Below are 25,812 nucleotides of genomic sequence, written 5' to 3' on the forward strand. Positions count from 1 at the left end.
AAACCAGGTCCCATGAAATATATTCTGAAGTAAAGGAAAGAAAAGGCAGTTTATTAATCCAATAACATGCCGAAGATTGATGTTTATCCTGAAGTGGTCCATGTAAGAGTTATAGGAAAAAAATGTTTTAAAAAAGTGAAGGGGAGTTCCCATTGTGGCTCAGCAGCTAGCGAACCCAACTGGCATCCATGAGGACGTGGGTTTGATCCTGGCCTTGCTCTGTGGGTTGAGGATCTGGTGTTGCCATGAGCTGCGGTGTAGGTCACAGATGCGGCTTGGATCCTGCGTTGCTGTGGCTGCGGCGTAGGCAAGGCGGCTGCAGCTCCAATTGGACCCTTAGCCTGGGAACCTCCATGTGTCTCAGGTGTGGCCCTAAGAAGACACACACAAAAAAAGACCAAAAAAAAAAGTTGTGAAGGTTTATATTAAACTTTAACCCCTATAATACATGAAATGATTCATTTTCTCCATCTCATGATGGTATGATGATGATATGATAATACCAGGAACAAGAAGGGGTTCTATTACTTCATAAAGGCAACAACATGTCACTGAAGAAATTTCTTGTCAACTTGATAAACGTGTTAAAAAGATGAACTTTTACAGATTCTCTGAATTCAGATTTCATGGAATAATTCAGATTTCAAATATGCTCTATCATCTCCAGACAGTGTTTCAAGATTTTGTTAGGAATATGGTTCCTGTGCTGAAACTCCTCTAGTCTTTAAAGAGCCACAGGCTAAACTAGTTCAAGTTAAAGTCGAACATGTTATGAAATGTCAAGCACATATAGTTTTGCTGAGCAAGATGAACTGTATTTGGGAACTCCCAAATGATTAAGAAGAAAATCATGTTAAATTTAAAAACAAAATGTGAGGTAAATATGCACAAGAGCTTATGTGCACATGCACACCAGCGTGTGCACCCATACACACACACACACACACACACACATACCCTTCCTCTGCTGAGAAGTCAAAAATCATTCAATGTGTGTCTGTAGTATTCATGAAACTAGCCAACTTATTGGTTTCTCCGGAACATTATTCTAAATACATATGGAATACATGAGCAATAGCACAAAGAATTACATAACAAGTGCCAAAAAGTATTTGGACAGTTCTGTGGGGGTGCAGAGAAGGGTGAAATCTGGGAATAATTTGGAGAACAGGATTACTGTGTGAACAGGAAGAGCTGGGCCTGGATCCTACAGGTAGGATGTGGTAGAAACGAGTGAGGAATTCACAAGGATGGACAGATGGACTGGGTTCACGGGCTTTTGACTGAGTTGGAGATGCTGTCCTGCAAGCAGAGGTCAGGGCAGGATGAGGTAGATGAATCAGGAAAAATGAATCCAAATCTGGCTGGAAGATGGGTCATTCCTTTATTTCCACAAATAAAATACTAAAATGGTGGCCATTTGTAATTTATCCCACATTCAGTTTGCTTAAGCTTGGACAGACTTTTTCCAAAGAACTTCTCATAGAATCAGTTTGAAAATATTTAGTTTTTTACTCTAGAAAGGGAAATCTATTTTTAAAAAAGTTTGTTTACCAACTCTTCCTTCTATTTGGATTCTCCCCACGCCCCATACACTCATATTTCACTTGAAATTTAACTTTCAGTCTCTCCATGTTTTCTATGCTACCCTTTCTATATTTTCTCCTATAACGCAAGGTGTTTTCCTTCCATGGACACCTTCTCTAAGACGTGCCTATATTTCTTGGTAGGTTTTTCTTTCTAAACTTACAGATACATATTTTTTGCTGAAATTGTGATTGTCCCTTTATTTCATTCCCATAGATTCCAGCTTTTCCAATTCTAGTTACATAACATAATACAAAGCAACCCCAAATACGTTTCTCGATTTGCTTTATTTCTCCAAATTGGGGTTAGGTGAGTCATTTTACTTCATCTTCCCTTTTCTGCAAATTCTCTGCCTTTTCTACTGACTGTTCAACATCCACAGTTTCCAACCAAAAATGGAGATTCACAGTCTGACAACTGAACAAAATATTTGAAACCACAGAGGTCCTTGAGGCATGCGGTTTTTCTGCTCATATTTCACCATTTCCTCCTCTTAAATCTCCTTCTTTGGTTGAGAGTCCAGATGATGTAGTCCTCTGGAAAGAGAACTAAAACTTGTAGGTGCCTGACTTACTGTTTTACTGCCTGACATTTGCCAGGGACCACTTTTCTCAGTGGTGGAAGGGGGAGTGGAGAAAAGGTTTGCATTTGTGTCTCGGAAGTTGCAGAAAAACCCTACAGGCAGGGACACACCCACTTGGAAACCAGGCTTCCCTGGAAGTGGGAGGGAACAGGAACTGGAGGTGCTCTCCTCCACAGGCAGGAGTCAGCTAACAGCCTTCCCAGGTAGTGGGAGCATTCGCCTTGCACGGGAGCCATCGGAGACCAGTCTGGAGGCTTGCTTACCTGTAAGTACCCACTTGTACCTGGGGGGCATCTCCTAACTGTTCTGGGTCGCAAAGCCTGACAAATAAGGCTCTCAATCACTTGAGAAGTCAGGCTGTTTTCAAAACATACCATAATTTTCTATTTCCATTTCGTTTATTTACCCTTAAAATGGGGTACCGAAGCCAAACACCTGGAAAATTGCTGTCAGGAAGTTTCTCATCAGCTGTTGGCTTTGTAGGTGATGGTGCCCGGGAAGGTGGCATGTGGTGAGATGCTTGCTGAGGACCACTGGGCACAACCAGGTCTGTGGAAACGTGCTCCGCCTCTCTCTCCTCTATGCATGTCAGCTCCTCCTGCTGAAAACAGCTAAGCCTGCTGTTTGGAGTTCTTAGAATCTCAGCCCCAGAGGGACTTCCCTAGGGACAAACTGACCTCACATTGGGAACTTTATTTCCCAGACCCTGGCAGGCTCTGTAGCCTCTGGACTGCCTGTTGCAACTGTTCTTAGGAAGCATGAGTCTCTCCTATGCCAGCATCTGTCCACACTGAGAGAGCCCAGTGAGGCCCCAGCCCTAGGGGTTCTGGAGCGTTTGGACCCTGAGGCTGCTCCTCCTGCCTCTAAAACACACTGTACAGGTCTCCGGGAGCACAGAAACATCAGAAGCCGCCAGGAGGAGAATCAAGAGAAAATCTAAAATTTTCAATATTGAAAAACACCTGTGGTGCTGGTTGATGCAGAGAACACTGAGCTTACTGAAGAGGATTGTAACTGTTGCACTGTTTTGTTTCATCTTCTGGCCCAGCCAAGGAGAGATCGGCGTGTATTCGGGTCATGGAAAGAATGTACATGAGAGCCTCTGAGGACATTTTGCTTGGCTCTGACTCACCCTGACTCTTCAGTGAAGCAGAAAGAAGGAAACATCACACCACCCAGGTGTCACCAGCCTTGGACCATTATTGTAAATCTCTAAGAACTACCACAGTCCCTTCCCAAGTACACATTTGGCCTTTGAGACTTTTCGTTTCAGGAAAGCTGTAAAGAGGAGACAGGATGAGGCGGGAAGAGGAGGAAGAGGAGGGAACCAGGATGAAAGCGAAAGGGCATTTAGAAGTGAAGGAGGAGGAGGAGGTCAGTGAGACAGGAGAACTGGTTGGCCCTTTGGCTGGTGCCGTTCCCACTCCAATGCCCCACAACAAGGGGAGCCGCTTTTCGGAGGCTTGGGAGTACTTCCACCTGGCCCCTGCCCGTGCTGGGCACCACCCCAACCAATATGCCACCTGCCGTCTGTGTGGCAGGCAGGTGAGCCGTGGCCCTGGGGTTAACGTGGGCACCACAGCCCTGTGGAAGCATCTGAAAAGCATGCACAAAGAGGAGCTGGAGAAGGGTGGCCACGGGCAGGCAGGGCAGCGCCAAGACCCCAGTCTTCAAGGGCCCCAGCTCCCTATGGGCATTGAGGGCGACTGGGCCAGGCTCCTGGAGCAGGTGGGGGCCCTGGCTTTATGGGCCAGTCAAAGAGAAAGGGAAATCCTTAGGAGAGAGAGGGCAGTGGAATGGCGGGAGAGGGCTGTGGAAAGGAGAGAAAGAGCCCTGGAGGAGGTAGAAAGGGCCATCCTGGAGATGAAGCGGAAAATAAGGGCTGAGAAGGAGGCCTGCCAGAGGGAGAAAGACCAGCCTACAGCAGCTCATCCCTTCCACTTCGTTTAAATGGGCTTGATGGAATCTATTTTGAAAACACTGACCTTAGACTCATAGCAAAGAAGCCATTTTAGTTCCAGTTTAAAAAAACAGCCAAGTGACTTAGTGGGATTTGGGTTCTAAGAGAGAGTGTAGGGTGGAGAGGTTAATCTCAGCAGGCTTTGATTGACCAAATGCTTATCTATGGGGTTCCTGGAGCTGTACTGATCAAAACTTTAATATATACTAATTAAAGAGAAATGTTTTTTTGCTGCCATGGGTCTGTGAGTTGTTTGGGGGCAAGATGTTGAGGGAAAATAATGGAATTTATGCCTAGAACTGGGTTTTGGTGGGGCTGTAGGTTTTGATGGTTGAGGCTGGTTGGGTGGCTGAAATGACCTATGTGACCAGCTCACTCTTGAGATCCCACCACGAGCAAGGATTAGGCTTCCTGGGATAGAAGTGTTTGCACATACGCTGGTGTTGATTCGAGACCTGCACACAAAGCATATTCTGTGGGACCCAGCAGTGCAAGGACAAAGAAGCTGGAACCTGACATCTCCAGACCCTTCGGAGGATCATCCTTCTCCCATTATTGCAACTGCTTGTAAAGCTGTTTCATCAGCATAACCTGTCTGAGGCCCGTAAGTCTTTCCAACAATCTAACACATAAGCAGTTAGTGCAAAATTAGCACAGAGACAAAGACTCTTCAACTCCCTTGAATTAAACTCAAAGAATAGAGGATACAAAAATGTATTCATAAATATTTTCAAAAACAATTTGACTTCATCTTAAGGTCTGTTAAAGGAAGTGTGTGAGAAAGAGATGAAGGAAATGGAAAGAAAAATAAAAAGATGGAGTGATAGGGTAAATAGAAGAAATAAAGAACAGAGACAGAAAAGTAAAAAAGGAAGAAAAAGGGATAGAGAAGACAAGTACAAATAAGAGAAGAGAGACAGCTCCCTAGAAAAAATTCACCACGGAAAGGTTAAGAGACTTTGACTGTCTGGGAGAGTGAAGGAGAGAGAACATTTTCTTAGCTTCTGAGGTCAATTAGAATGAGTGAAGTGGCTTTTGTTTTGTCCCCATAGACCACACAGACCACTCATTCATTTGAACAGTAAGTTTTGGAATATGATCCGGTCTTTAAAATACTAACTGCATGCTAATGCATTGTTTTCAGATTTTTTTTAAAAAGCTACTCATCTTTAAATATTCAGAGATGTTTTGAAAAAAAGGGATCCTGCAGTCCATATGGAGAGGGAAATTCCCTGGGCTGCTGAGGACACGTTAAAATGTTAACTTGGGAATAGGAAAAAAATCAAGCTAAAGTACCTTGGCCTTTGTGCCAGAGCTGACTTGTTTTGGATGATTCCTATAGAACCTATAACTCTTGTTTAAAAACTGAATTGGGGAGTTCCCGTTGTGGCACAGTGGTTAACGAATCCGACTAGGAACCTTGAGGTTTTGGGTTCGATCCCTGGCCTTGCTCAGTGGGTTAACAATCCGGCGTTGCCGTGAGCTGCAGTGCAGGTCGCAGACACAGCTCGGATCCCACGTTGCTGTGGCTCTGGCATAGGCCGGCAGCAACAGCTCTGATTAGACCCCTAGCCTGGGAACCTCCATATGCCATGGGAGTGGCTGTAGAAAAGACAAAAAAAAAATAATAATAATAATAAAAATTAAAATGGAATTGGGAGTGAGGAAGAGGAGATGGTGAGAGCTGAGGAAGACAAGAGGAGATAAAGAAGCATCTCATTGTATAGATAACCTGAGGCACCCATCTCCCCCAAAGCAGACAAAATCATGGTATAATAATGGTGTCATGCCTTGTTCAGTCCTCGCCTCCTTGGCTCCTTCTAATTGCTTGTTCTTAGACATGTCAGCAGCTCTTAACAGCCAGACCTGTGCTCCTCGTGAGCTGTTTGTGGAACAGATACAGGTCCAAACACCAGGCTTGTGAAAAACCCAGGCTGCACTAGAGTCCTGTAATCTCGTTTTTTTTTTGTTGTTGTTGTTGTTTTTCTAGAAACTTGCCTGATATTAAAGATTTCACTTCCTTTGTAGTTTCTCCACAGGGGTGTGGTGCCCCATTATGACCTTCTCCATCTGTGGTGAAAGCTCAGGGGCTCAACACTGCAAATGATAATGAGGCTGGCAGCCACATGGCTGGAGATTTGGACTTGGACCCTTATTGTGCCACAAAAGATTCTGATGGGGAAGGGGAGAAGGCTGCAATGTCTAATCTTACACACACACATACACGTGTACACACGGAATGGAGCTTAAGGTCAAGGAATCCACAAAAACTCAGGCTTTGCCAAACCAAAAGGAAATAAACAGAAACAATCAAGTTCTGTAAGTAGCTACTGGGGCTATGCTGCTAAACTCTGATGTGTGGTTTTAGATTATGGGGTCCGTTTCCCATGGTTCTTATTATTTGGCCTCTCTCCCCTTTGAGGCATTTTAACTCCATCTGCTTTTATTTCCTAAGTTTTACATGAGGTAGTTTTATTTAGATTTTTTTTTCTTAAATTTTGTCAAACATAATAAAGTTAGAGAATAACAAGGACAGAACCATGGAGATGATCTATTTTTTATTCACAGGCTCAAAAAAGAGACATGTATGGCTCATGGAAAGATGCCCTGCTGAGTAGAGTTTTCATGTATCTCTCCTGTGCCACCTTCTGCTGCATCATCTGAGTGAAATATACCAGGGTCTGTGGATCAGGGGCTCTTTGGACCAGTATCTTTTGCTCGAATGCAAAAATCTGCTACATGGGAGGCCCTGACATTTAGGTTAAAGACTCCCTTTCTTTCTACTGAGCTGGAGGTGAAGCTGCATGCTGTGTTGGCAGCCTGGCCTGGTTGAGCTGAGCCGTTGGAAACATGCAAGAATATGACATCCACGGAGGTTACACTCTCCTTGGACACTGCAGCATGTCTTAGCCTGAAAGGCATCATTGTTAGAATAGTTTGGGGGCTTTTCTAGCCTATAAGGAAAATAATTAAGCAGAAGCTTTTTTGTAACTTTAGCTAGTAACACTGGAAGACACAGCTCACAGCTGACCAAATCCCTATTGTTCTAAGACTGAGGGCTGCTGGTGCAGTGAATATGTAGCACCTAGTAGGCATCCAAGACATACAAGTGACTCAATTTCTAAGGGGCAAAAAGAGGAAGGTAGGAAATTACCATTACTGAACACAATGGTTGCCAGATGATAGATACTTGGCATCATCTCATAGAGTTCTCTCATTTGGCATAGAATTCTCTCATTTGGTCCTTGTATCACCCTTGTGAGGTTGGGATCATTGTCCCTGGTCACTGATGAGGCAGCTCAGAAGCTGAGGTCCAGGGTCCAGAGTTGATAGTGATGGAGGAGAATTCAGACCCAGCTCTATCAGATTCCACTATCTATGTTCTGTTTTTCCATTATCCCACTGTCTTCTAGAATCGATCACACAGTAGATGTATGAATATACATGCAGAGGAAGAATAAGTGAAAGAGTGGTGGGGAAGGAAAAAACATTCCCAAGATACCTACTCTGTGCTACGTACTCCAGTACAGTACACAAACTAAAGGCACCTAAGAACCCTGTGGAATATTTATTGTTTTAGAGCTGGAGTCCCAGCTAGTTTTAGAGCTGACTTAGCTGGGACTCAGAGAGCTTAACTACTTGATGAGGCTGTGGAGCTAGGAAGTGGTCGAATTGCGATCTGACCTTAGTTCTATCTACCCCTGAAGCATGACCTCTTTTTGTGATGCCATCCTGCCCGAATATGGACAGACTAAATCCTCATCCCAGCCCTGCCCTTTGTTAGTGACTCCGCCAGTGGTTTAGACTCTGGAGGCCCCACTTTCTCATCTGAAAAAGGACAGATGTTCTATAGTTCAGTGGTTTATTGGAACTATTGATGATAAAGGCATGTGAAAGGGCTCTGAAGAGTTAATCAGTTATTATAAATGCAGTGGGGATTATAAGAATACTAGAGTGAGGAATTACTAATGTCTGGCAAGGTCTTAAAAGATCCATAGACAAGCTGTATCCTGTAGCTGGTTTCATGGAGTTGGTGAGAGATTATTCACTAATTCCCCAGGAAGGAAAAGTCCTTTGATTTGTCTAGTCATTGCCTAGGGAAGCTTGGGTACAGAAGAGAATATCTGATGACACATGAGACAAAGTTCTTTTTTTTTTTTTTTAAACTGAAATTCTTGGATCCAAGCTTGTGACTCTATATCTAGATTGAGTCCATATTACCTGTAAACACTGGCTCAAGAACCTCCCCCCGCCCCCCCAAAAAAGAAAAAGTAAAAGAAAAGAAAAAAGCCTACCAAACACCAGATTTTAGATTTTTTTTGGTTTTATTTAAACTACTGAAATGAAGTCCACTAATAAACTTGAAAAATAATTACAGTGAAACAAAAAACACGGAAATCTTTCCTATGTACTCTCACCTACAGTAACAATCTAAGAGACTAAGCCAGCCATAAAATCAACAAAAGATACAAAGACTTGGCTAATACACTCATTTAAAACTGCACCACACTGTCTGAACCATGGCTTGTAAGCAGCTGTCAAATTATATGACTGATATTCAGTAAAAATGATGACAAGAAATCATGGTTATTTAAATAACTAAATATTCTTGGGTCTAGAGGAAACTAGAATGCGAGTATAATTTTCTTGCACCTTGCATAACAGGAAATGTTTGAGAATTCATGAGAATATTTATTCTACTTGGAGTTTTTTTTTTTTTTTTTTTTTTTTTTTTTTTTTGTCTTTTTGCTATTTCTTGGGCCGCTCCCGCGGCATATGGAGGTTCCCAGGCTAGGGGTCCAATCGGAGCTGTAGCCACCAGCCTACGCCAGAGCCACAGCAACGCAGGATCCGAGCCACGTCTGCAACCTACACCACAGCTCACGGCTCTACTTGGAGTTTTGAAAAGACTGAGTGAAGTCATAATACCACAAGACAGCTGATCAACACATAACAACAACAACAAAAATGCTTACCAAGCACTTAACATACACCAAACAATATACTAGGAACTTTTCATACATTATTTCATTTAATTCTTAAAAACAGCAACAATGTGCTGATACTCCCTTTATCCCCTTCATATGGGAAAACTGACTACAAAGGTTTGATGTAATTAGCCCAAGGTCACAGCCAGCAAGAGGACTAGGTGGGAAGGGAACCCAGGTCCCAAAGACTAGAAGCTGAGAACTACCGACGAGAAATTAAAGTCAGGGGCCCTATTCTCATTTTCTTTTTCTCCTGCTCTTTCTCCTACTGCCTAAGGACTAGCCAGGGTTCTGAAGGAGTTCAGAAGGGCATATTTCCTCTTGTCGCTTAAAAATACAAATATTAGAAAAGCTGGTATAGGAAATGAATTAGAACAAATTAAATATCAGCTGAGCAAAAACCTCATTCTTACACCAGATCCCCACTGCTTTCTGCCCTAGTTTTCCTTCACTATCTACTTCAATTTTTATTAAACAAAATTTAAACAACTGAGACAATTTTTCCAGGAAATTTAAGGACTAAAGATCACAAGATCACATGTTCTGAGAGCCCTAAGTCAGAAAATAAGGATCCCCATCTGGTTTCTTGAATCAATTCAGCTTTCCTTCATCCCCGCCAGAAGTTAACTGGAGTAGGATCCTCTGAGAAAACATTCTGGCTAACGATGCAAACTGACACACCCTGCCACACTATACTGTAGATTTTCAAAGGCTTTAAAGTGACTCACCTTTCCAAGGACATCCATGGAATTATTTTCCACAATCATGGGGATTTCTGGCTTAGCTTAAAGGCAAGAAAAGCACAGTTAGTGGCACTGAATGATACCCTTCCTGGTCACCAGGGTGTGTGTGTGTGTGTGTGTGTGTGTGTGTGTGTGTGAAAAATTCACAACTCATCAGATATTTATTAAATTCTCACTGTGTACCAGCACTATACAGGATGCCTAGGAAACAAAAGTGAACAAATAATATTCATCATCCTCAAGAAATTTACACTTTCATGGAAAATATAGATAGATAAAATAGAAATTAATATATATGTATGTATATTAATAGAAATTAATATATATGTATATATGTGTGTAATATATATATGTATATGTAGTTGAAATAACTACTGTTATTGAGGATGTGTAGGATTTGAAGGGAGCTTTTAAGAGAAGCTTTTAACCTAATGTTGGGGAATAAGAGGAGGCTTTTGGAAGAGGTGTCATCTGATTCTTGAGTGATGATTCTGGGTGAGTCAGGTGAAATGAGCAATGTGGAAGAGGGAAGGGGCAGGCAGCAGGCATAGAGAAGAGAGGAGTATTCTATTTGTCCAAACACCTGGAACTAAATAAAGCATAAGTTACGGCCCCCTGAAGGGGATAGGAAAAACACCTAATTCTTGTTAAGTTGCTTGGTGTTAGAAGATACCAGGGACAACCTCAGTGCTTTTGTTTTCCTGCTAGATGCTAAGTGCCTGGAAGCCAGAGGGTTTTATCCATCTCTCCATCCCCAGCACTTAAAAGTGTTCACGAGTTTCCGTCATGGCTCAGCAGTTAACAAATCTGACTAGCATCCATGAAGACAAAGGTTTGATCCCTGGCCTTGTTCAGTGGGTTAAGGATCCGGCATTGCCATGAGCTGTGGTGCAGGTTGCAAATGTGGCTCAGATCCCGTATTGCTGTGGCTGTGGCGCAGGCCAGCAGCCAAAGCTCTGGCTTGACCCCTAGCCTGGGAACCTCCATATGCTGCAGGTGCGGCCCTAAAAAGAAAAACAAAAAAGTGTTCAGCACCAAACAGACATTGAGAACATCATGTTGAACTGAAATAGCTTTAAGTAAGTTCTCAAGGGGAGCAGACAGAGCTGTCTATGAACCAGTGGAGAAACTGACACGACCCTCGCCTCTCAGCCTCTGCTCACTGAAGGCCTCTGGCCAGGCATTTCTGACTCCCTCCTGAAGACTGACTGGGGTTGTGGCAGCACACTCCTTCCACAGCAGAGCAGACTGGAAATTCCAGAGAGTGCATGGCCATAACAGATGGGAGCTGGAGGGAAATACCCCAGCTTCGTTGCCTTCATTTGGGATAACTGTGATATTTGTTCTCCCAGCATTCCCAGAGGGAAAAAGCTCTAAACCCACAATGGTAACCAGCTTGATAATGTACAGTATCTCCTTTCCCTTTGTTGGACATATTTTCCTAATCCTATGTTTCCTAGGATTGCCTCTCAAATGAATTAATTCAAATTCTTGTCCTAAAGTTTTCTTTCAGGGAAACCCAAACCAAGACATAACCTAAAGCAGTAGTGGAAGGAGGGCTATTTCTGCTCTCCTATTAGCAGCAAATGCCAGCAGAAGGAAGGACTTAAAAGAAAGAACAATCCCTAAAAGCTGCGGGGTGATAGAGAGAGACAGATTCTTTTTTGGGCTCAGGACAATTACGTTCAGAGTTTAGGAGTGCAGGAGAGCAAACTTGTGATGGCAGGTGACTCCCCACTAAGGAAAGTAAAGTCAGAGGAGGCTAGTGCTAGGGGTGCCAGGAGTGGCAGAGGGCACGCCTCTGGCCTCTGATCTGTCTGAGAATGAAGGTGTTCAGGAAGAAGAAATAAACTGGATTTAGGGTGTGCAGAATGGCTCTGGGATACAGTTGAGAATTTACTTCAAGGTTTTCGTGTTTTTGTTTTTGGCTTACTCTATTTGAGGAATTGCCCAGAGAGGCAGAGTGGGTTCTGAATAGGTATGTGTTATCCCTGTGTGCCAGGCTTGCTCTGATACACACTTGGGTGATGCCCCCAAATAGATTAAAGACTGGATAAAATTATCCCAACACAACTTAGCTGGTCCATTTGCTAAAGGAGAAGGCCAGGAAGCAGGAAAAAATCTAATTCTATGAGCAAGTAGGCAGAGTCTCATATTTTTAAGGATCCACTGAAAGGTGTTCAAAGAAGAAGCAAAAGGAAATATAGACAGAGAGATGGAGAGACAGGGTGATAAGGGTAAGATATAAAAGAGTCAAAAGCATCCACACCAAGATGAAGGTATTTCAATGCAGCAAAGAAATACAGGACATGGTTTAAATGTTGGCAAGGCAATGAGATCGAGTTATGGTACAAAAACCCTTGGTCAAATGGCATACAGTTTGCTTAACACAGAATTATTTCTTTTCCTATCTGGATGGCTGCCTTTATTGATTCGTGGGCAGTCGGGCCAGATGAGTCAGTTTCATGTTTGTGCTAAGACAATCACACCCCGGTAAATGAGCGCATGGGATATCAATAAAAGAGATGGATAGTCTTTCCAACTCATCGCAGGACATTGTTTAGGCTCCATAAGGAACCTGACTAATCATCAGGGGCAGTTGATTGTTTCCTAGACCATCCCTGAGGAGAGATGGGGAAAGAGGGAGGGAAGGGCAGGAAGAAGAGAGTGAGAGCCAGAGAAAGAGGTAAAGAAAAAGCTATAAGCAAGAGACTTCAAGCTAAATATATTTTGGTGGTAGTTATCCCCCTCTATGTGAACTAAAGGGGTTCATGTTTCCTTCAGAATGCTGAACTGTGTGACCTCTAATAATTATGCAATAAAATGCCAAGGAAAAACAAAGATTTTTCACTTGTCTTATTCAGATAACTGAGGGAAAATCTACCAGCCCACATTTTAGGTCCTATGAATTATTTTCTCTTTGTTTACCTCATTTTAAAAAACAGTTAATTGCTCATCCATATCACTGTTTTTCTTTGTCTTCATTTAAAAATGTTTTTTAAAAAACACAGATCTTGGTCACAAAAAATGAAAACTATCCCAAGCCAAGGGTTTCTGTTTATTAATATTTCCTTGCACCACTGAGCAAAATAGAATTTTCACATTTCTTAAATTTGCATCCTGCAGAGTGTCTGCAATTTGATTGAGGCCACAGGGGATATTTCAGCTAGGCTCTACTCTGCTGCAAATGCAAGGTCAGAGGCCACCCCTGCAGGTTCCTTTGCTGGAGGAACTGGACAGTCTCTCACCCCAGCTGGCCTTGCTGGGGGTGAGGTGACCCTGCAGAGCTTCTTTGAACTGTTTTATCATCTTCCTTTTCGCACGCTGGCCTTATTCCACCTTGCTCCAGCAAGCAACTAAGACAATTAACAACTAAGCAATCGGACTTTGGCAGTTATAATTAAAGAGACTTCCACTATTTTTAGGAAACTAAAATTGCACATAATGGAGTTCCTGTCGTGGCTTAGCAGGTTACGAACCTGACTAGTAGCCATGGGGATGTGAGTTTGATCCCTGGCCTCACTCGGTGGGTTAAGGATTCAGCATCGCTGTGAGCTGTAGTGCAGGTCACGGACGCAGCACGGATCTGGCATTGCTGTGGCTGTGGTGTAGGCCAGCAGCTGCAGCTACAATTTGACCTCTAGCCTGGGAGTTTCCATATGTTGCACATGTGGCCCTAAAAAGAAAAAAAAAAAAATTGCACATAAGATAGTGGTTACCAGGAAAATGACTAATCTGCGGCTTCCTGCATGATTTTATTCCATTAACTGAACTGTCATTCTGTAGCTTCCTACCCTCATCCCCACTCCCACCATGCCTGACAAGTGTCAAGGCAAACAGAACTCCAGAATAGCCACACTTGTGTGGCTATTCTCCAGCTAACAGGGTGCTTCCCTCTCTAGGGGAGAGAAGGCAGGAGACAGTGACAGGAGGCTGGCAGTGAGTCCAGAGAACATAAACTCTTACCAAAAACCTTGACCGTGGTGGAGCTCGCCAAGATTTTGCCAGGCCTGACTACAATGTGGCAAGAGAACTTCTGGTCATCGTCATGGATTTGGACTGGAGAGAGGTGGAGTGTGTAGTTTGCACCCAGCTTGACTCTGTCTTTAAAAAATGTGGAACTGCTGATGGGGTGATCTTGGGTGATAAGTGTTTCCTGCGTTCCATTACCCTCCTGATGAGACAAAATGGTTACCAGCTTTGAGTACTCAACTCTGCCAGCTCTGGACTAGGTGTTCCACGTGCATGAATTCATTTATACCTTTAACAATAGAGACGATGAATGAGAAAGTGAAATTAAGAGATTCTGAGTATGTTACTAGAAAAAGTATCATTACACTTGACCTTCAAATAAAAATCAGTCATTCTCTCCTAATACAAATAGAAAATTGCTGCTCTTCCGATTAAAACTTCCCCTACATAACTTTCCATAAGCTGTATATCAGGGGTGAGATTTTGGAAGTAAGCCTTGGGAGCTCATGTCTGATCATAATTCTCATTTCAAGTCTTGAAATCTTGATGCTAAGATGTGCTCAGGAGGCTGTATCAGTTTTGCTTATCAAATCTTCACTGAACTGGGTGATCACAGAAATTCTCTCTTCCCAGAATTCCTTTAGAAAAGGTCTCATTTTAGCTCCCCTTGGAGCCAGAAACAAAATTAGGTAAGAAGAGACTCCTGGGATGCAAAATTTAAGGAGGTCCCTCAGGATTTTATAAGTGCAGGCTGGGCACCTGAGAATCAGTGCCTCCTTAAATGTTGTGCCTTGGCACCTCCTTCCCTCAGCCTAGCTGTGGCCCTGATCCTTCTGCCTTATTTCTGTGTGTGACCTTCAAAGAGGACACATAAAGAGTAGGCTGTAAACGTTAATTGGAATTTTGGAGCACAGAGTTTAGCTGGATTACTTGGTTTCTATCCATATCCATTTTTGGGTCTGTGAAAAACAGCCTCCATTATTCTTGCCTTACTCTGAATTTCACTGACGAGGTTCTGGGTGTGCCACAGTGTTGTTCAGCGTCAGTCAAGGGGTTGGGAAAAGGGCCTGGTGAGGAGGGAACTCTTGAGGGGCACAAGGGTGGAGGAAGGGTTGTGTCCTTATATCCCTTTAGTGTAACTCAATATTTTCAACTGCGTCACTTTGAACACATTCTGATGCACAAGCATCTTCTGTGGAGATTCTAACACAGTTGTTCTGGGACGACTCTCATCCCAGGGCATTTTTTAAAAGATCCCCAGAGGAGCCAGAGCTGAGAACCTACTGGTCTGACTCAAAACCACAGATGAATCATTATGCGCAGGGGTCAGGAGAAATGGAAGGAACTGAAAAGGAGATGGGTCTGTGTCAGGTGGGGAAGAGGTCATGAAATAAGAAAAACAAAGTTCTGTGACTTGGAATCTCTGGTTAAAAAAACAAGAGATTCAGGGTAGAGGGAAGGGAAGCTAGATAAGGGAGAGAATTCAAGGCTGGGCTTGGAGCAGAACTAGTGGGAACAGGAAGGCAGACAAATAATTTATACAGATATTCCCAGAATATCCTTTGTAGAATCCCTTACATAAGACACAATTCTTTTAGGTGAATATAGTGAGGACTGGTATCAGCTTTACCTAGAGATATACAGATAATACCATCAGCAGAGAACACAACCCACTTAGGACAAAGTATATACCTTTATACCTACGTAAAGAAGGACCTAAGAGTCTTCTTAATGAGGAAGGGTACAGAAAATGAAAAGGAGAGAGCTTATGTTCGGAGACGGGCCCCAAAGGAGCTCTAAGGATTGGGTGGTGCCAGCAGAAGAAAGATGAGAGCATTTCACTCAGCGTCTGCAGAGCAGGAGGCCAGCAATTAAGGAGGCAGGCTCCCCCTGCAGGTTCTTTAACACAAGCTAAGTTTTACAGCTCCTGTTCTATGCACAGGGACTGCTTTTGTACGACTTGGAGTTCAGAATTCTTGGCCTTTCAGTAAATGTCTTGCCAGTTGGAACATTTCCATCTGTCACTTTGTTGTTGAAAAAGGGCAGTCAGAGGCTGAGGATGGCGACTGATGAAAAAAACTGCTTTTCCGTTATTGTGCAGTAGGGGTGACTGAACGGAGTTGTTTAATTGAAAGAGAAAAGATATTTTTAAAAAATTAGGCATAGGGTTTTCTGTTTGTTCGTTTTCTGGGAGTCTGACTATTGTGGAGGAAAGACTTCTTCCTTTGTTTGGAAGGATAGATTCTGTTGGAAAGTGTGCCCTGTAACCTACAGCATCAGGGAATCCTGAGAGATGTTAGAGGCCCTAGATATAAAGGGGTAGGACAAGAACCTGCACGTGAGCGTCTGCCTTCAGGGAGCAAATGGGAGGAGAGGTGAGAAAAGACTTTACAGGCAACCAATGAAATAAATATCTACCCATGGAAGAGGGAGAAGCAATATTAATATTATGCTATATCCACTACTAAATTTCTATATTATTATTAGGCACTGCTTAAATTTACTTAGCATCTACTGTGTTTTAGGCACTGCACCAAGTACTTTTAAGTCTTACCTTATTTACTCCCTTACAATAATCTGGAATAAAATGAAGTTAAGTAGCTTGCTCGAAAGTCACACAAAGAAGGTACTTAAGTCATAGCATCAAATAAGGGACAAGTATGCCTCAGAGACAGCACATATTAATAAAACCTAATCATCATGAAACAAACAAAAATTTTTGTGGCTTATCTGGAATGAAAAAAAATTTTTTAAATTCCAGGAAGCCAGAGGAATTTGGAGATTATAAATTGGAGATTACAGAATGAACAATTTGTTAACTGAAAGGAGCCTTTGGCGATAGGGGTTAGAGAATATACCTCAACTCCTGATAATAATGATTCTAGGTAGCCTGTTCTGCAGGAAACAGACTGGTAGGGGGTCTTGTACAGTCCTTATTTTTGCCCAGTTTTCTTTTTCTTATTCTTTAAAGAAAAGACTTTGATAAATTTTCTAATATTTATAAATATTTCTAAAACTTCATGGGATTTTCAACTTGGTAGACTCTTACAATTAAACAAGGAATGTAAATCAAAAGAGCTAAGACACTTACATGAGTTCTAATTCTCAGTAGATGTTCATTTAATACCAGCTCCCTACCCACCAGCCTCCCCTGGATCAACCTGGTGTGAATTCATGAGTTTTTACTCTCTGCCTGGCTAAACTGAAGAATTATGGCAAGTCCTAAAATGAACACTTTAAAAATTAGTTTTTAATATGTTGAACATAGGTACAGTGCTAAGTTATTTGGTACTTTATAGAAAGACCATGGGGCCAGTACTATAATTGCCCCCTTTTGCGGATGATAGAACTAAAACTCAGGCTAGGCAACACAGCCAAGGTCATAGAGAATTCTGAGGCAAGAGGAAAATGTGTGGTTCTTCATGCACTTATCAAAATATTCTCCCATATTTTGGCTCCGTGGAAAAAGTTTTTTAAAAAACCTCTACAATTTAACATTTAGAAAAATGACTACACAAAACCATGTGTTGCTCAATCTTTTCTCCTGCCATGTCAATCTTCAGACCCCGCCCGTGGGGGGCACATTGCCATGAAGACCCAGGAACCTCAGGCTGATTGGGAAATCCTGTTCTTTAAACAACACAGCAGGGTCTCAAAACAAAGAACATACCTTTCTTTAAACATCTGACATTTTGTTCATCATGGATTGTCCCTAAATTTTGATTTTAAAACATACTTTATTGAGATATATACTTGATTAATGATTTTTTGAGTGCTCCCTTAAATTCTGTACCCAAGGTTAAGGCTCTATTCACCTCACCCTAATTCTAGCTCCCAGGGCACATAGCTAGTAAATGGCGGAGCCAGGATTTGCAGATAACGATTTCCTTCTAAGAGCCATGCTGCTAATGACTTTGCTATATACAGCCTCACCAAAGCAGTAGAAAGGACAGTCCTTGACTTTTCTGCTGAGATTCTGTTGGAGAAGAAGAATATATTTACAAGAAAAACAAACAGAACATCAGGACCTACAGAACAAAAATAAATGCATAGTTAAATAATACACGGGAGTTGGGTAAAACAACTAGTATGATGAGGGCGGGTGGGATCATAATGAATCATGGAGAACTCCTCCTGAAGGTCTCTTAATGACCTGACAAAAATTTTGCAGAGGGGTTCCTATTTTAGTACTAGAATCAGAATTTTCAATACAGAAAAGAGACTGGGGTACTGCTGGACTTAGTGAAGTTACCTCATCTATGGGTCCGCAGCTCCATGTCACAGCCACAGCACCAAGGCAGATGCTGAGTGTACCCAGCTCATTCAATAAATTCCGTTAACTGCATCGATTGCTGTTTCTTCATCTCCTAACTGCTTCCTACCTTCACTTTTCTCCATTTATTCTCTATCCAGTCCGTGCTGTCAAAATAAGCTGCTTACAAAGCTTCCCACGTTCATTTTATAGAGCCACAACAACATTTTTCCAATCATCACAACTGGTTGTCAACACTCTGTCAGTTGGCTAGCACTTTATTTTTGATTATGTGGAGATAATTAGGGTCAGCCGCCATCAGGTAGAAGGTGACAGCTTTGTTTTCCGAATAGCTGGGCTTCCCATAGCATAGAAAACCAACAGTATTTATGGTACACTTTCGATTTTTGTTTACATACAAAACATCGCAAGTACTAAAAAAGAGAATATTGAAAAGACATAGTTATAGATAAAAATTTTAAGAAACATAAGCATCTAAGTTTTAGTTATATCCATTATATACTAATATTGAACCATTTGCATCTGATAGGTTTCTCACTTTCTTTTCATGACTTTAAAGAGAAGAGTCATAGGTTTCTCTTTATTCACCAACTTTAAGAACAAATATTCCCTCAAAACCTCCCCCATCCCCACTACTGAATGGAGCTAGCTAGACACTTCACTCTTTCTGTGTCTTCAATTTCTTGTTTTTAGGGAATAAGCCTCAGCCTCCATGACCTTCCCTGAAATCCAAAGGGCAGTTGCTGATCAGGGAAGCAGGGGATGCAGAGACCAGGGAGGAGCAGTTAAGAGGCAAAAGTGCAACCTTAGGGCAGGGTCCTGGTTCCTCCTCAAGGAATACATAGAACAATAAATATCCTGAGCCATTCTGTACAACTAAAACCCCAAATAAATGGAAGAACCACTTGATGAAGCATTCTTCACTCCCAAAGGAAGGACTGCCAGAACTAGTCCTGGGGGCCTGGAAACACCAGCTTTGAAAGACAATGCAGGTTTGCCTCTACCCTGATCCTTATCTATATACAGCCCTATTTTCCATTCCCCAAACTGTAAAACCATCTCCTGATCTCTCCCAAAGAGGGCACAGTCTTTAAGGCATTAGCCTGCTGTGGCCTCCTTTGCCAGCAAACAATAAAGCTATTATTTTTCTCCTTCACCCAAAACTGTCTCTGCATTTCTATTCAGCAACAGTGGTCATAGGCCTACTTTGGGCAACACCACCACATGTGCTCACAGGTTCAGGGTCTGTTTTTTGCTGGCTTTAATTATTCAGCTCAGACTTAACCAAAGAGGCTTTTCCATGTCCATTTAGTCAGAATCAAACTCTCTTCCCTTTATGTTGCCATTTTTTTTTAAACATTTTTATTAAAGCTGTATTTCATGGTGGGAAATATGTCCAACATAGTTATGTATTCCTGCAGGGCTTGGCACTTAAAACAGATTCACATGTGTTTGTTAGATTGAATTGAAATTTATACTGTGGGAAATCAGGATGATAGTTTGGAATAAACACAGAATATTAGACTGTATTGAGAAGCTCCCAGAGTAAGCATGCAGAATTTCCCCGATGAGTATGCTTGTGCTTCAGGACATAAACTGGGAAAAATATCATCTCTCCTTTCTCTACCAACTGCGTTCCATCTAAATATACACATTCTCTGACTTCTTGCACATCATCCCACCTGGCCCATGGACCCTCAGTGGACACTGAGGGTTAACCCTTTTGTTTACCTAGTTACCGCTCATCTCATGCTAGATAAAGGTCAGATACACACTTTGCACCAGACTCCTTTCTTCTTCAGTGTAGTCCTGATCCTTGAACGTAACATCCCCAAGTGCAAAGTAAATGCTCCACCAACACATGTCACACAGCCTTAGCACAGGGACAGGTACACAGAGCAAACAGTATTTTTATGATAACTGGGAATCCCAGTAATAACCTTTCCCATGAGGGTCATGACTGAATTAATTTGGTTTTATAAAATTCCACATATAGAACATAGCTTTTGTTTTCCAGCCACCTAGATTAAAATAATTTTAGTTCGCCAAATTGTTTCCAGGGTTTAACACAGTACTTGAAGTGGGAGTACTAGAGTTACTGAGTTCAATACAGCAGGTTTCTATACCTTCCTGAGCTCAGCCTCACTATCTCTACTTTTTAACCTTTTTCTAAAAGCCCCTGTATATCGTGTCTGTAAGAACAATCGGTTATCATTACGCTTATGACTGCCAGTTTAACAAGAGACTAAAGAACTAAAATATGGATTGAGGGGATATTTATGTTCTCTGCAGACCTATAACAGTCATGACATAAAGAGCTGCCGTTCAGTCCTTAATAATGGGAGATTAGATGATTTCATCTCAGACTTGCTGAATCCCACAGTGCCAGCAGTGTGGAGTATGGATGTAAATCAGAGGAGCAAATAGATTTTGACATTTAAAAAGGGAATGCACAGTTGGAATTTAATCAGCACATTTGCCAATACAATGTTCCCTTTGAAAAGAGGTTTCTTTCAAAAAGATTCCTCAAGTTGTCTCAATCATGATGCATTCTTTACAGTGAGAGCATGGCTTGAAGTTCCAGTAGAGGTTTAGGACTCACTCTCTCACTGTGTGACCTTAGGTGCAATCTCTCTGTCCCTCATTTATCCTAAATGTCCTGGCAGGATTCAAAGATAATGTCTCTATAACCTTCTTAGTTTCTTTGAAGAAAACTCTTAAAGGATGGCTTATCAGTTATCTAGTCATTGATACTAGCTGCCTGGTTAAGGTGTTCATTAACCAGACAGCTAGCATGAGGGCTAGTGATCACCAATTTAAGATAAGGCCAACAGATAGGACAGTGAGGGCAGATGAGAGAGAGAAACAGATCCATTCAATTATTTATTAGATATTTGCTAAGTGCCTATTTTCTAGACTAGATGCTACAGAGTTTTGAAGTAAGTCATGTAGCTCTTTGCCCTAGAGAGGCTCAGGGTCACAGAAAAGACACAAACTAACTAAAAGCTTTAACATTTGCTTGTCATTGATACCTTTTAGATAAGATAAGAACACTTACAGATCAACTTGCCAGCAAAAATTTCTAAAGTAAAGCTTTATTAAATTTTATTCTTATTTATTACTATTAAACTTTACTATTCCCATTGATAGTGAAATTGTGATAATTAGGGTGGAAATGTTTTGCCCATTGGTGAGAAATATTAATAATGCACACAAGGTGTAGGCAGTGCATTTCCATTACAGCAATGTTTCATACAGCAGGTTTCTGCCTTCTCAACATCACCTCGATGTTGCAAGTTTTTTCTAAGAACCAGTTGTTCAAATTTGTTAAGAACAACTGACTTATAGTAATGATAGGCAAAACGTCAGGCAGGACATTTTGCAAACCAAACCCTAAAAGGGGGGGAATGTGTTTTTTGACAGATGACAAAGACACATAGTAGATTTTAGGGTGATTTGAGAAAGTTATTGTATAATATTTTTGATCCTACTGACTATTATTTATATCTGGAATCTAATATACGGCACAAATGAACTTTTCCACAGAAAAGAAAATCATGGACTTAGAGAAAAGACTTGTGGTTGCCAAGTGGGAGGCAAGGAAGTGGGATGGATTGGGAGCTTGGGGTTAATAGGTGAAAACTATTGCTTTTGGAATGGATTAGCAATGAAATCCTGCTGTGTAGCACTGAGAGCTATGTCTAGTCATTTACGATGGAGCATGATAATGGGAGAAAAAAGAATGTATATATGTATGTGTAACTGGATCACCATGCTGTACAGTAGAAAAAAAATTGTATTGGGAAAATAACAATAAAAAATTTTTAAAAAACCACAAAAAAATAGACAGTAAAAAATTACCAGTAGGTTGTATTTTAAGGCCTACTTGCAAGTCAATTATTTTGGATTTGGTACATGTTCAGAAAAATCTTTTTATATGAAAAGTCTAGTTCCCAAGACAGAAATCTAGTAACTTGTAAGATGAATGATCAACCATGTGAATACAGTATCTTACAGACTGTATCAGCTGCTATATTCATGGACATCTATTAGTTCCATAAGAATTTTTAAATCTTGTGTTTTCACTTTGATGGTGATCTGAAAATTAATATAATCATGTTCCAGACCATCTAAACAAATACCCTATTCTGTGACTCACAAAATTGTGTTTATGGTTATCTTTGTCATTGTGTTAGACTTGTGTTATTAACTGATTTCACAGTAGTATTAGAAATCTACTACATACATTGGTTAAGAGCTAGCTGCCAGTTAGTTAGCTTGCACTGGAAAATTTCTCAAAAAATATTTCTACTTTATTTATTTATTTTTCTTTTAAGCCAGAAAACATGGCAGCTATGGGCCTACCATTACCTGTGGCAATAACAGAGCTGGGCAAGGGCTGTCTCTTATCCTGGTCCTGCTTCTCTCATGTACATTTTCTACCTGTACCTGATAAGCATTAGAGCCTGTGTTCCCAGTCTGAGGAATGTTGTATGTTTTCCAGGACACAGTAGTAAGGGTTCTGGGAAAAGGGAGGCCATACCTCTCTGCACATATGTGTAAAACACATATGTGAGAGTAGGGGCTTATGCTGGATGTGGCTCCTCCCCAGGATTTCACACTTTTTTTCTCTCTGGAATTATGGTTTAGTATATAGCTTGAGATAGAATTATTCTTTAGGAACGAATTTCTAAGTTGCTACATTCAACAGCTGGAGGCTTGCTGAGTCAGAAGGAATCCTAGTGTTGCTGCAACCTTCCACATAATGCCCACCTCTAGTCCAGCAGGTTTCCTTCCCTATTATTACTCGTTATTCACTTTACTTCAATTAATATTTAAAGATCATTGCAGTTATTCACCGAAAAGGGCAACACTTACCACCAGCCAAGAAAAGTTGAGCTTAGGTGAAATTTCTAAGGAGATATTTTGAAAGCATGGTATTTCCAGAGTCCGATTTATCTCTATTTCTATTGTACGGCTGCTTCTCCATTCATCCTGTGTAACTATAAAAAAACATAAGGTGGGAAAGACATGGATCTGTGATTGGTTTGTAAAGTGCTTTTAATCCAAGAAATGAGAACCATGTTAGTACAGAGATTCATCTATCCTCAGGGTACATCTATGAAGAGGACCTCACACATAGTCCTCATTGGATAAATGAGCCTCTGAGAAGCACAGAGTTGTTTATCGCTGAAAAAAACTGCAGAAAACCCTGACAGTACTCAACTCACAGTCTGGAATGTTCCTCTGCTTTAATCCCAAATGGGTGCTTTAGGTTTAAGACTGCCTCTCCTAGATCAGGTAGAATATAAAACTTTATAACTTAACCTCTAATTATCTTTTAAACATTTTAATCTTTTTAGAGAAGTTTTAGGTTTGTAGCAAAATTGAGTGGCAAGTACAGAATTTCCACATATCCCCCCCTCAGAGGCACAGCCTCCCCCATTGGTAACATTCCTAACCTCAGTTACGCCCTCACTACAATCAACAGACCTACATCAAACACTTCATTATCACCCAAAGTCCATAGTTTATTCTCCTTAGGGTTCACACTTGGTGCCATACATTCTGTGGATTTTGATAAATATCTGGCATGTGTCCACTACTACAGATTCATATAGAGTAGTTACCATATTTTTACTTAAAATGTTTTTCATGATTCTTAAACTATCTGTGGTTGAAATTCTTAGAGGCTATATGTCATATGTACACATCATCATTTGTTCAGTCATTCTTAATTACTGAATCATAGGCTTTTTCAGTTTGGGTTTTCACTTTTTTTAAAAAAACGATTACAAGCTTTATAGCAAGGATCATTCTTACATTAATAGATTCAGCTACTTAAGATAAATTCCCAGAAGTATAATTAATGGATCATGGGGTATGAATATTCTCATTATTATCAGCAGCACATTTTTTAAAAAAAATAATGTTTCTCAATTCGACAATGCTATATTCAGCCTTTAGAACCCTGTATTTCAAGCTCTCATCAATATCAGCTGCCCTCTTTCCTGATAGCTCTCTCACCATTCTCCTTCCTTAATTGAAGTCAGGCCAGCCCACTGGGGTCCATCTTCCCTGCATCATTCTCAAACAGTAATTGTTTATTTTCTTTCTTTCTTTCTTTTTTTTTTTTTTTTTGGCTTTTTGTCTTTTCTAGAGCCCCACTCACAGCATATGGAGGTTCCCAGGCTAGGGGTCCAATCAGAGCTGTAGCCACCAGCCTATGCCAGGACCACAGCAACACAGGATCCGAGCCGAGTCTGTGACCTACACCTCAGCTCATGGCAACGCCGGATCCTTAACCTACTGAGTGAGGCCAGGGATCGAACCTGCAACCTCATGGTTCCTAGTCGGATTCATTGACCACTGAGCCATTTCGGGAACTCCCTGTTTATTTTCTTATACCCTCATTTTCTTGAGATCAATAGATGAGATCAGTGCCTTCTTTGCTCCCCATGGCTACTCCAACCCCATAATTTAAAAACAAAACAAAACAACCTCCCCCTGTCTTTTATGGTTAAAGGAATTTATCTATAACACTACTTCCGAATGGAGTTACCTGTATATCACCAACAAACATTTTTGCCGTATCTGCATATCGCCATTAATACTATTTAATTTTATTCTTGAGATTATTGCAATTGTTTTACTTACATCAATTTTTTTCAAAAAGAGACGGATGTAGGCACCAATATTTGTGAATTTCATGAAATCCACTTAATACGTGAATTATATTTAATGTATACTTTAATACATAAGTATTAAATTTTTGTACAGTTTGTCCAGATTCTGAGAAGTTGGCAATATAAGTGGCATAACTTTTTGAATATATCTGAAACTTTCTATAAAACAGACTAATGACAGTAGCAAAAGTAAAAATACATAGGCACTAATAGTAATCACCATTCGTAGGTGGGGACAAACCACTAGACCACTATAGTATCAACAACTGTGTGAAAAGAAGCAGAGGGATATCAGCTGGGCTTCTGATGGCCCTTGGAATTAGAGAAACCTCCCCCAGAAAACAACAAGCAATCACTGGAAAGACAGGCAGACTATTATGAGAATAGCAGCAGAAATGGAGAAAGAAGTTTGTAGGCACCAAATTACCAGTGTTTTCAACAGCAACAAGAAGCAGCTTGTCAGTGTTGGAGCAGAGGGGACTTTTCAGACATATCCCATGCTGAGAAAAACCCCTGTGAGTAGAATCTAAATTAAACAGAACAGTCACAATAGGAGAAAGCAAAGAGGCAATTTAGATAAAAGTAAGGGGCAGGTGGAAAGAAGTGCATCTCAGAGAATACAATGGCATATAATTTACCTTGAGACTAACAGAAGAGAGAGCTCCAGAAACACTGATGATTCTAAAAAAGAGAGCCTGGCCCACCCAGCCATGATAAAAATCAAAATGCATTAAATAAACATACTTAGATAGAGTGTAGAAAAGAAACGGGATAGAATCTTATACAAAGATACCATAAGAAAAAAGAGACTAGAGGTCAAAGAAACATTCCTACAACAATAACAGTGTATTAGAAAGATATGGCTTCAAAAATAAATAAAAACTATAGCCTAATAATTCAAAATAAACTAGTAGAAATAAAGAAAATGATAAAAGCTACAAAAAATTTTAGAAAGACTGGTAAAAGAGTCAACTGGAGAGAAATGAAAGATAAAAGATAAGTGAGAGAATTCAGAAAAGG

At 41.1% G+C, this 25,812-nt stretch overlaps 2 protein-coding genes across 6 annotated transcripts in view; one reads left to right on the forward strand and one right to left on the reverse strand.

The window, feature by feature from the left end:
* CD96 (CD96 molecule) overlaps positions 1-25,812 on the reverse strand; it is a 283,642-nt gene that overhangs the window by 47,123 nt on the left and 210,707 nt on the right. For all 5 annotated transcript variants that reach the window (XM_084986926.1, XM_084986928.1, XM_084986927.1 and 2 more), the window contains 3 exon segments: positions 22,985-23,109; positions 13,828-14,035; positions 9,847-9,902 (listed from right to left, as the gene is read on the reverse strand). In XM_084986926.1, coding sequence (XP_084843052.1) covers positions 9,847-9,902; positions 13,828-14,035; positions 22,985-23,109 — 389 coding nt within the window.
* On the forward strand, positions 2,097-4,365 carry ZBED2 (zinc finger BED-type containing 2). Its single transcript, XM_003483325.5, has 2 exons — positions 2,097-2,435; positions 2,654-4,365. Exon 2 carries the CDS (start codon positions 3,467-3,469, stop codon positions 4,118-4,120), a length of 654 nt encoding a protein of 217 aa, XP_003483373.1. The 5' UTR covers positions 2,097-2,435; positions 2,654-3,466; the 3' UTR covers positions 4,121-4,365.

The sequence above is a fragment of the Sus scrofa genome, chromosome 13 (assembly GCF_054392235.1).
Source record: "Sus scrofa isolate SSC_HxYL_T2T_F1_AM1 chromosome 13, Sscrofa_HxYL_maternal_Yorkshire_Landrace_v2.0, whole genome shotgun sequence".
NCBI classification, from domain to species: Eukaryota; Metazoa; Chordata; class Mammalia; order Artiodactyla; family Suidae; genus Sus; species Sus scrofa.

What these genes read in the sequence shown, in the direction of transcription:
- ZBED2 (XM_003483325.5), top strand. Translation starts at nt 3,467, where the DNA reads ATGAGGCGGGAAGAGGAGGAAGAGGAGGGAACCAGGATGAAAGCGAAA.